Source organism: Mytilus trossulus, chromosome 9 (genome assembly GCF_036588685.1).
Source record: "Mytilus trossulus isolate FHL-02 chromosome 9, PNRI_Mtr1.1.1.hap1, whole genome shotgun sequence".
In the NCBI taxonomy this organism is placed as follows: Eukaryota; Metazoa; Mollusca; class Bivalvia; order Mytilida; family Mytilidae; genus Mytilus; species Mytilus trossulus.
The window spans coordinates 26,889,276-26,901,765 of NC_086381.1; the positions used below are offsets into that span (position 1 = coordinate 26,889,276).

Consider the following 12,490-nt stretch of genomic DNA (forward strand, 5'->3'; position numbering starts at 1 on the left):
ACAAAGCCGCGTTTAATAGCGTTTTGTTTAGCATGGTGTCTATATCATCAGTGATTATTTTACAAAAACTTGCTTCCTATTGAAGCAAGTCAAACCTTCTTTGATACAGATACACTTGTGTTAAAGTTGTCTTTCCGAAATTTTATTATTACAAAACCCTGATGTCTTGTCAAGATGAGAGTTCTTTCATCGATACATGTTCATCCATAAAGTTTCCTGTAGTTCTTTAGACATAAATGGTGCTTTTGTATTTTTTCCTATTTAACAATTTTTCGTGTACATAATTTGTGATTCCAATTATCGTAATTAAAAAAGGTAGATGACTGAGTTTTGTATCTCCTTAATTTTATCATTTCATAGAAATTGTGTTGTTCTATCAATGCTATATTTTTTAAATCTTTTTGTTTTAGAAGTTTTAGGCTTATATATTTTTTATTTTATTGTTAATACTTATATATATGAATGGCTATATATTGCTAAGCGCTTAGGGTAATTTAAATATTATATAATGCGCTGTTATAAATACTGTATTATTATAATAAATAATATGTGAGTTGTTGTCCTGCTGTCATATACATGAAGACATATACCTTTATCTGTGTGTATATTTATAAAACATATTTTGTCCTATGCGTATCAATTTAAACTTGATTATTTTCACAAATTAATATGCAATTTACTTATAAACCAGCGTGTATATAAAAAAAAAACAAGGATGTAATATGATTGCTAATGATACAACTCTCCAACAGAATGACACAGAAGATACCAGCTGTAGAGGCCTTCAACAAAAAGCAAAAACCTTTGTCACATTAGTGGCGGGTTGTATGTGGTGCCATTCTAATGAATAGTACATCACGTATTTTATGGCAATATCACGACGAGTACGAGTAAATGTTAATCCACCATTTTTTTACATAAGAAAATGCCTGGATACCAAGTCAGGAATATTACAGCTGTTATTTATTCGTTTGATGTGTTTCAGCTTTTGGTTTTGATTTTTGAATAGGGACTCAACGTTTTGAATATTCTTTGGAGTTCTTTGGTAATTTTGTGATGTTACTTTTTGGTATTTTTTTCACATATATATTTAAATAAAGAATATGTTTTATGAAGCCATGGTTCTCTCGAAATTTGGTTATTTCAATCTAATATCATGAGAATTTATTCGATGCTGATCTCACATACATTCTCAAAATACTTGTTTGTCAATTGAACTTTTAACTTCAGTTTGATCCGTTAAAGTTCTCTTTTCTGAATTAAACATTTTATATCAAAAGATCAAACTATTTTATTAATCACCTTCTTTCAATACTAACGTTAAATAGGCGGAGGTTTGGTGATTAACAGTTACTGGTCTGTTGAGTTTTATATATTTAAACTGGTGAATATTTTTAAATGCATTCAAATGACGTCATAATTTAACCTTAAAAGTTTACAACACCTAGTTATGTTGTGAGAGTAATTGTAACAACATTCATGAGGCTATATGTACAAGACATCTAAAATGGAGTGACTTAAGGAATAAAATCTATAATTAGGTAAGAATCATACAGCAAATAGTACGGAGTAACTGTATATCAATATGTACATAAAGGAAATACATATATAGTGATTTTACAATATAGGAAGTAAAACAAGTAGTTTCTCTTCATGCCTATCCAACCAGAACACGCACTGTACTTTTCTTTATCAAGTGCTCAGAATATTACTACTGGTAAAGAATTTGTCACTTCATCATGTTATAAAAGATTGATAGTCTCTTCCAAGAATAAAGAGGAGAAACGTAGCACGTTTGGTCCCGGGTCATTAAGTACAACTTGTTCATACTTCATTTACTATTTAGATGTATATGGTTACCAGCAAAAAGTAAAATCACAAAAATACTGAACTCAGAGGAAAATAAATTTGGAAAGTCCATAATCACATGGCAAAATCAAAAAACAAAAAACAAAACGCATCAAAAACGAATGGACAAGAACTGTCATATTCCTGACTTGGTACAGGCATTTTCAAATGTAGACACATGTAATGTTATCAATACAAATAGAAATCCAGTTTCAAGTTATCATGATTTTTAATTTTATGTTTATAATTGAATTAACTAGTTGCAAAATGGTCCTATTAAAAAAATAATTAATAAAGACTAGTCATTCGCTGATAATGAAAAACTGATAGACTTATTATAATTATTACAGCCTAATACCAATTTGTTAAAATTAGGTTTCTTCGAATTCGGTAAACAGGAGAAATGCATCAGAATGCCTTGGTATTCAGTCATTTTTAGTCACCTTTTTGTATTCATTATTTGATTTCCCATGCATTGTTTTATTTGTAGGCAGGCTGCTTGTTGCATTTGGAAATCTGTCAAATTTTCATTTTTGGACCGAGCCGTCTATTTCAAATTGAACTGATTTTATCGTATAAGCTGCATTTCTAAAAAACTATGAAAGGTTCTATGTAAAAAAATTGACTGATTTACTATTTGTTTAGCATGTTTTTTAAACAATTTTAGACGAAAAACGACTTGAGCATAATAATTAACGGTTCTTAATTATTGTAAAACTTGTTTTCTGCAGAAGGTTATAAATATATCAATACAAATATGTGGTTTAACTGAAAATGAGACAATAGTGACTCAGAAATAAAAAAAAATAGTTCAGTTACGGTCTTCAACAATAAGTAAAACCCATAAAGCATAATAGCTCTGAAATAACAAAATGAATGTTAAACGTTTCAAACAAGAAAATTACCAGCCTTAGCTATATATAGTTATGTACAAAAATAGTGGACGTGACATGCTACTTACACATCCCTGCAACAAAAGGCAGATCCGAGAACACAGTTACTAACAGCTAGTTCAAAGCTAATAACAACTTATTAAAACCGATAACGCCAAAGGAACATCATCGTCTACAAACAGAAAATGATTTAACTCTACATCTAAGTCGCAATTTGTAAAGTAAAGAATTATAAGTCAGGGTACTGCATTCAACACGAAGCCTTGGATAATACAAAAATATAATAAGGGTTCCAAAATTACTAGAGTAAAACCATTCAAACAGGAGAAAACCAACGAACAAATCAAAGTAAAGACGAGAAACACTTATGGACCACATCAACAAACGACAACTACTTAACATCATTTCTTGACAATATCATGGAATAGTATGCCACTTCCATGCAGGGAAGAGGTTTGGCTAGCTATACAATCATATGCATATTAAATCCGCCATTTCCTACATCAGATTAGATTAGGAACTCTACAAGTCATAATTTTTTATTTTACTTTTTTCCTGAGAAAACACATATCGTACAGTTTGTCATTGGACCATTTCAGTTTATTTCTGACAGGTGGGTTGGATGGTGATTTTTTTTTATACGTTTCAGAAAGAAATTCATGAAAAACAACCAGATCTTATAATTAAAACCTATCAGATGTATAGTTTCCTTATATGTAATATCTTGACAACTATTAACTGCTACAAGACCCTTAGAATAAGTGTACGTTTCAGATGGAAAAAAAATACAACCCCTAAGATGTATGAATTTTACACCTAATAGTGAGAAAAGACCATCCATTCCCTTTAGCAGACATTAGCTGGAATGGTACATTATGTACTGTACAAAATAAACTTAAACTAAAAACAACGATAGGTTTCATCATGCGAGAGAATCTGATATCCCTTTTTTTTGGCAAACCGAACTTTTAACTAAATAATAAATTTACCCATTGGTCTATTTTCATGAGTCATTAAATATGGTAAATAATTACTGTTTGTTAAATAGAAATGTCTACATTTTGTTGATTTAGACTTTTACACATACACGTATGATGGGTATGTGCTATTCCGATGTCAACTTTTGACAATTCAGAAAGTTATAATAAGTGACAGAATTAGAATTTTCACGAGACACCTATGCGCTTTGAGTATGTTTTTATTACGGAATCACATTTCTCAACTGCCATGGTTGAAATTTACACCTTTTTGTCCGACTAATGTGTAGGCGTATTGTTTTGTGGTCAAATTATTGCATTTGTCTTATTACTTTTGGGATTCATCTCACATCATATGCAGTGTGATACAAAAAATATCTTACCTGCAAGAAAAGGGTAACAAGCTTCATTCGCAACAGAACAAGACTTCGGAATTTTAAATTTATCATTACATATTTTCATTCATGTTAATTGGATTGCTCATTTTTTTTAAATAACAAAATATTTTTATTTTTCAGATACGTAGGTATTAGCAATGGCGAGTTCAAATCCATTTACAGACTTTTTAATGAAATATACGACAGACTATACTGCTGCATCAAAAAGTGGCCTTCATAAGGCAACTGTTGATGGGGATATAGAATGTGTTGTGAAATTGTTGGAGGGAGGTGATGTACAAATCGACTTGGAAGATGACAGAGGAAACACCCCGCTTTACATGGCGGTACAAAATAATCATTTCCAAGTGGTTAAAACCTTGATACAACACGGTGCAAGTGTAAACCCAAAATGTGTTCCTTTAAACATAGTACATGATTTTGAAATAGCAAAATTACTAGTTGATTCTGGGTCATCTGTGACTGCAGTCGATGAGTTAGGAAACACTCCTTTACATAAGGCGACGGAATTTCGCAATGATAGAATCGCTGAATTATTCCTAAATACTGGGGCAGATATTAACCAAACAAATTATAATGGACAAAACGCACTACACCTTGCATGTAAAAATTCGTCTGACGAAAACAACTTTCAGACAGTTCAAATGCTCATTCGATATGGAATAGAGGTTACCACACTAGATAACTTAAAAAGGAGTGCTCTTCATCATGCATGTCAGAATGCAAAAACTTCTAACATTATAGGTTTACTCGTGGCTCAGAATGCAGTTCTTCAGGAACATGATTTTCAAGGATTATGTCCAATTCATTACCTAATGAATCACTATCATTTGTATGATCCAGAGGATGAGTCTTTATTTGTAGCTGGAATCGACAAACTTTTGCAGGGAGAAGATTGCGCAGACGTGACTGATGCGGCAGGTAAAACACCACTTCATTATGCTGCCGAGAAAACTACCGATAGAATTGTATCTTTTCTCCTTAATCGAGGAAGCAACGGTAATATTTCTGACGGATTTGGGAGAACTCCATTACATTTTATAAATTCTGTTGAAACTTGCTCCGTTTTAACTTCCGGCGGATGTAGGCCTGATATAAAAGACTTTTGGGGACAGACTGCCCTTCATTCAGCCACCGAGAGAAAGGACATTGAAATTGTTGAAGAAATGATTAATAACGGTACAAATTTCGATGAAGGCGATGTTAAAGGACGTACAATACTTCACATTGCGGCATCAAATGGTTCAGACGATATTGTGATGTTGCTTCTTAAAAAAGGAATGAATGCAAACATAACTGATAATTATTCCAATACACCATTACATCTTGCAACCTGGAATGACAACACAAGTACTGTGGATCTTTTACTGGAAAACAAGGGCGACCCTTACTTTAAGGACGAAAACGGAAACACTGCGTTTGATCTATCTTTATACAGGTCTTCAGAGGATACTATCGATATATTGTCAAAGTTTACAAATAAAACAAGTAACAAGAAATCCCAATGCAAATTTACGAACTATGCAGATTCTCTGATGCATTTAGATGATTTGGAAAAGCTAATAACTTGCAATGGTATGATTAAAACAAGTGAACCAGAACTGAATAATTTCGTTGGTAAATTATTTGAAAATGAAATGCCTTACTCAAGAAGTTGTGAATCAGAAGTCAAAGAAATACAACTAGCAGTTGAGGCAATGGCATCACATCTAGCAGATATAGTAAACAAACATGATCCTAGATTTAAATGTACGCTTCTACATATCGGCAGTGTATCAGAAGGAACTAAAGTACGGTACCCTGATGAATTTGATTTTACATTTTGTCTCGAAGTAATTAGTGACGCATCTTATCCTGAATACAAAGACGAAGAAACAATGACTCAAATAGCAGTAGCCCTTCCATATAGTACTGGAAATAAAACTATTTCTGATGCTTTTGCTGGGATTGAACCGGAGGAAGAGGTTACGTCCATATCTGGATATGCATATTTGCATTCTTCAAACAAAATTATTTCCAATCTACTGTCGGAATGGGCTGCTGAAAATGATTTATTATCCAGTTGTCAAATGAATTATCTGTTTAGTAAGCTTCTTACTAAAGTTATGTTTGCAAGTTCTTTTCCAAAGGACGAACGTTTAATCATTAAGGAAGTTACAATTCACCCAGAAGTTTTATTACAATGGAGAGGTTCCAGATTTAAGGATCTTCAGATCAGCGTAGATATTGTTCCAGCTGTAAGACTACCTTCATGGCCACCCACAATTAATCAAGATTCAATACTTTTGACCAAGGACATGATGATGTTGCCGTCAATCGCTGTTCCTAAAATGACAAGTGGTGAAAATGAAGATCTTTGGCGTTGTTCAATGGTTTTACAAGAAATAGCAATATTTCGAAAAATGTTGCCTAAAATTAGAAACAGTTACATTATTTCAAAGATTCTCGTCCACTCACATGTGTGCCCACAAGTTAATTTCGGTGGAAACGAGGAAATGAAAGTGTACTATGGACATTTAAAGGGTCTGTCAGAAGAAGATCTAGAAGGGATATACATGTATGAAAGCATTGAAAGTTTAATTCCTTCATATCTTTTGAAAATGGCATTTTTACAGGCTGTAGAAAAGCGTGCTTTGACAAACGGAATACACAGTGTGTACTGTAAACTGAGAGACAAATCCAACCAAGGGTTTGACACACATGAGTGTTCGGCACCGGCATATGGACCGGCTGAGACTATGTTTCATACGGAACATTCATCTGATGTTGACATACCTTTGGTACGCGAATTGTTCAGTATGCTTGAAACTGGTTTACTCAACAGATTCGTACCGTCATCTTTTAATCCTAAACAGAACGTTCTTAACGCTAAACTTCTGTCTGGTGATGCGGAAAAAGTCCATAAATACGTGAAATTTATTCTGAAACTTTTGGAATAAGTTGCTAACATTGAGCTGATTTGCAGTTCTACAATGAAAAAGTACAATAGTTTTTTTTTTCTAACAAATGTTTTGAATGGTATGTGGTCTTTATCTGTTTTACTATTGTCCATAATTCACAAGTTTAAATTAGAGATTAAGTCACATTTTATAAATCTGTTATGGTAGGTAAGATGTAATAAAATTGACATATCCTAACTTCATGTAGTAGTATAGCCTTTCCCATAAGCCTCTTTTTGTGTTTGAATCCAAAAGTTAAAGTATGTAATTTGAACACTCTTCGTTTGATTTATATTTTATATTTGTCTTAAGCCCGCCGAAACCTAATCAGGTATATAACACAAATGAAGCTCAAACGAGACCTGACATATATGTTGTATAAGTGAAACGAACTTTAACAAACTAAACTTGACAATGACATAGTATAAATCCCATCAATTTAATCTTTGACATGAAAACTTCTTATTTAACTGATTGCAGTGTTATCAACTGCAGATCAGAACCAAATGTTTGAAAATAAAACTCAATCCTATTCTACTGCACATTATTAATTAATTTTTAAGCAAAAGCCCGTCACATGCATTCTGACTAAAATTGATGGCATTACAGTTTTCATTAGATAAGAGGTCGCCTTATTAAAACTTTTCAATTTTTGACGTAAATTGTATTTCTGGTTAGATAGATAATGACACAACGTATAGATTCATTATTATACTACGATGTTATTTTAACAGCTTAGATTACTAGGTGCATGTTTATGCTCTGTTTAGTATCATGTTTAAGATAAATGTCTTGTGACTAAAAAGTGACAGCTTGCATAAAATTCTAAAATTATAAATTTCTAAATATTGAATATAAGAAAATGAATAAAAGGCCTAGACCAAGTCAAAAATATGACAGTTGTTTTCCATTCGTTTGATGTGTTTTATTATTTAGATTTTGCCATTTGATTATGGACTTTGACCGTTTGATTTTAAGTTCAGTATTGTTGTGATTTTACTCTTTGCTGAAGATTTTGATTGAAGCTGCTGCAATTGTACATTTGCGTTAGAGATAAGTAATTACTCGAAAAACTATTATTTCTTATCATTTGTCAGGTAATGATTTCTCAGCGGACAATATGCAGTCAAGCAATGTCAATGTCTTATAAACATGGTAAAGATAGTGCAGACTTACATTGGATTTTAAATTTTAATCTTTAAAAAATGAACATTAAACTGCAGGAAAAAACTATAGTAAAATATATGAATCAATTTGTGCTGGCTTTCATAATATCTAAAGAAAAATTAGGCGACTAGAATTGTTTCATGTTACTTTCCTTTTAAAGCTCTTTCAAATAAAATCTGATACATTCCGATAACGTACGTCCATTATAGATGTTTATTTTTCATGTTTTTACCAGGCGGACAGATACCAGGTGAACGATTTAAACAAATCAAAAGCAATATATTGTTTTTATCTTGAAAAAGAATATGTTACTTGTGGTAACACTATATTCTATTCACCGATTAAGATTTGTTTTGTCATAAACAAATAAAGAATACGACTGGAATAATTCTGAACTGTTATGTGATTTTTGCGGATTTTTTTACGGATTTGGCTATACTTTTTGGACCTTTTGGATTATAGCTCTTCATCTTTTATATAAGCTTTGGATTTCAAATATTTTGGCCACGAGCATCACTGAAGAGACAAGAATTGTCGAAATGCGCATCTGGTGCAAAGAAATTGGTACCGTTAATTTTATTGCATATATTTTCCAGTTAATAAAACAATTTCACACCGACAGATATTCCTTGAAAGTTCATCAACCATTCAAAGATTATGTAACGTCTTAGGGTTGCATACAGTATATCTTTGGTAATTATTGTATTTTAAAACGGAACTAAAAGGCACTTTGTATATTTTGTGTTGCGTTGAGTAATGGGATCAGTATGAACAGAGAGTATTAAAAAGGCAATAATTACATGTAGATAAACAATTAAACTTGAATGAAACACGAGGACAAAATTAAACCAAGTGAAGATGTGACGGTTAACATGTTTTAGTAGTTAGCCTTTTACTTGATTTCTTTTTATCCATTGTGTTTTCTGTTTTTTATTGAACATTTATTGCAACATTCATTTATTCTCTTTTGTTTTTTTTATTAAAGAGCCAAAACAAGTACGGTTAATAGTTTTGAGACCTATTTACCGTATTCATCCCGATGAAAACACAAAACGATTGAAATTTCATTTACAGCTGCTTTGCTGGACATTGATTGTATATTTGATTTCTTCACTCTCTCCTTTTTTTTTGTTTTATGAAGAGTCAAAACAAGACTGGTAAATAGTTTGGAGACTTATCAATCGTTTTTATCACGAGGGACACACAAGACGATTGAAGACTCATTTCCTGAGTTACTGGGATTAAACTAATGGTAGCGTAAACAACAGAATTCTCTGAAGTACAAACACAAATCTCATTAAATTTATAGAGTCAATCCTGTTAACCTATTTTAAAGAAAAGATAACAATGTTAACTAAACTTAGTTCAGAACAACATGGTTGCTTAATGATTGCATGCACATTCAACTTTGTAAACTTATTTTTAAAATTACATCAGATTCTTTAGTTTTACTTGAAGCTTTTGCTAATTTTAAGCACTATGATTGTTTGTGTTCACTGCAGACTTTTCATTTCATGTAACACGAAACATTATCTCTTTGTTTCATTCCTTTATAGTTTGCTTCGTAATTGAGAACATTTTACATTTTAAATATACATGCAAGTGTTAATATCTATTCATAGAAATTAATAAGACACATGTACAAAAACTAAATCTCGTGGTACTGAAAGACAAGTATTTGAACTTTTAAGATTGCTTCGTCAGTCCCTTTCTATGTTGAAATATTGAATTAATGTGTAGTCTATTTGATGAGATTGAGGAGAATTTAAAACCGTTAATGCATATAGTTGTTTCTGTATATAAAGCATTGTCACTTCCAGACGATCCGATATCTATAAATTTTCTGGTTGGTGTTTTTTCTTAAGACTCATGTATTTGCAAGTCATTGAAATAACACGGTTACAACCATTATCGAGACCCGAGCGATTTGTGTTTAATTATTAACACAGCAAGCATAAGTGAAATACCTTAGCCCATAATTCTTTGCAAATAAGACTTCATTTAATGAGTGTTTGAAGTTCACTGTTGCTTTTCTGGCATTAAATTACAATTAAGAAACATCAAAAATATCGTCAGAGTACAAAAACGTTCTGAAATGTATAGAATCAATTCATCTATTTAATAGAAAAGATAATAAGGTTAACTGAATTTAATTTTACGGTTGGTATTGTTGCTTAACTTGAACATGCTTATTCGATATTGAAAATTGTCTATGAAATTTGCAGTTTACTTTTGAACAAATCGCATTTTGATTTTCACAGGAGAAATATTGATAAAAAAATGATAACAAACAAATGTGTTGACTCTGGATTAACATTTTCGTTGCAGGTTGTTGGCATTCATTTTTTTTAGTAATCTGTTGACCTCTCCTAGTCAATCTTTTCTGATTTTCATATGATTCTGAGTTTATTCAGACACTCGTAAAAGATAAGAAGTTCAAATAGGTTGATGCATATACATTCACATACAGGTATATTAATGGTGTACCAAGATATTAAAATCTATTTTCTGTCCTTTTACCTTAACTAAAATATTTGTTTTTGTAAAACTAGTACATATTGTATTTAGTTTTAAAAAATAGTTATATTAAACCTCTTTTTAAGCAAGCAATGCCAAGATATTTTGATCAAGATCAAGATATTTAAAAAGTGTTATGCTTTGTTTTTTTAAGAATCTTCAGTTCATTGGAGGATGTGGTATGAATACCAATGAAACAACTCTCCATCTAAGTAAACCACTATAGGTCAAGGTACGGCCTTCAACACAGAGCCTTTGCTCACACCGAACAATAAGCTATAAAGAGTCCCGAAAATTAATATTGTTCAAACGGGAAAACCAACGGTCTAATCTATATAAAAACGAGAAACAAAAAAAAACTTATGAACCACATAAACAGAAGATCTATGGATAACTCATTGATGCTGTATAATTAGCACGAAACAAACATGTCGACGTCAATGCCTTTTCACCTGAAAAGATGTTTAAATGATTTTAATAAATATTTCTCTAATTTTTCTGTTGTACATAATTTTGGTCCTGGTATCTTTGGTGATATTATTTTACCCAACTTATCATTTCCCCAATCGGTTGATTGTTGGTGTTTTTCCAATGAGTGGTTCTTTTAATCTCAGTTCTTTTAAAGATCAAAATTTTGAATATGCTTGTTTTCCTGGTATAAGCCAAACCTCTGTCTCGATCACTTAAAGGGGCACTAGCTACGAGATATATAAAAAAATTAATGTTTGATTTTTTTTGTTCAATCAAAAATAATTTAATTTTGATGTAACGCGTCTTCTGTTTGGCTGACGTTATTTAGTTATGAGCCCATAGACATAATTTAGTCATATGACCATGACGTCATCAACGTTTTATCATGGTTTTCTACGGTTTTAAATGGAATTTAGAATTAAATTTAAAAAAATGACTGTAATATTTTTTCTGTCTATTTGAAATAATATAAAAAATGTGGCGCACACTGTTAAATAACCCGCTACGCGCGTTTTTCAGTGTGCACCAAATTTTTAATGTTATTTCTTCATAGACAGAAAAAAATATTACAGTCATTCCTTAAATGAAAGTAAAATAGTGAAATAACAATCCGCTTCTTGCAGCCAAAAAGGTTCAATATTGTCAAATTACGATAAGAAACATTGATATTTAGTTATTCACTTGCAAGTGAATGAGTCGACCTCTTTAAATCCGTATTCATGTGAACTTCAATGTAACCCCTAGCTAGAGATTGACAATGCATGCATTGTACGTGTACTGGTTATTTAAAGAAAAAGAATGTCAACAATGAAAGTGAAACTACGGTTAATCATTTGATTACTTATTCGATGCACATATAATCATTCTTATACGTTAAAAACAATGAAATACATCTATTTTTAATCTATAATATAAAATCAAACAGACCTATCAAAATCCAATTGCACGTGTTGGTTTAATATATTCATATCTTTATTTATGTTAACATTGCGTATATGGTCATCTGAGGTGAAATCGATAGCTAATTAGATGGCATCTTGACTAAATACATAAATACATACGAAACGAACCTATATATTATCAACCCCATGCTCTGTAAACTGTTTATCTTAGACTTTTGATAGTTTGAATAAATGTTTTACATTGTTATAAATCAAATATGAGAGTTTGAGTCAAATGGGTAACCATGAATTTGACAGCCAGTGCCCCTTTAAATAACAAAAGATGCACTTATAATTTGAGTTTTTTGGGGTTTTTTTTACTTTATTTTTAAATAAATA

General features: G+C 31.5%; 1 protein-coding gene across 1 annotated transcript; it reads left to right on the top strand.

Annotated features, from left to right (window-relative positions):
- The first annotated feature begins 1,428 nt into the window (after window positions 1-1,428).
- On the top strand, window positions 1,429-8,295 carry LOC134685391 (serine/threonine-protein phosphatase 6 regulatory ankyrin repeat subunit B-like). The gene is made up of 2 exons (XM_063545112.1): window positions 1,429-1,541; window positions 4,237-8,295. Exon 2 carries the CDS (start codon window positions 4,254-4,256, stop codon window positions 7,053-7,055), a length of 2,802 nt encoding a protein of 933 aa, XP_063401182.1. The 5' UTR covers window positions 1,429-1,541; window positions 4,237-4,253; the 3' UTR covers window positions 7,056-8,295.
- The last annotated feature ends 4,195 nt before the right edge of the window (window positions 8,296-12,490 follow it).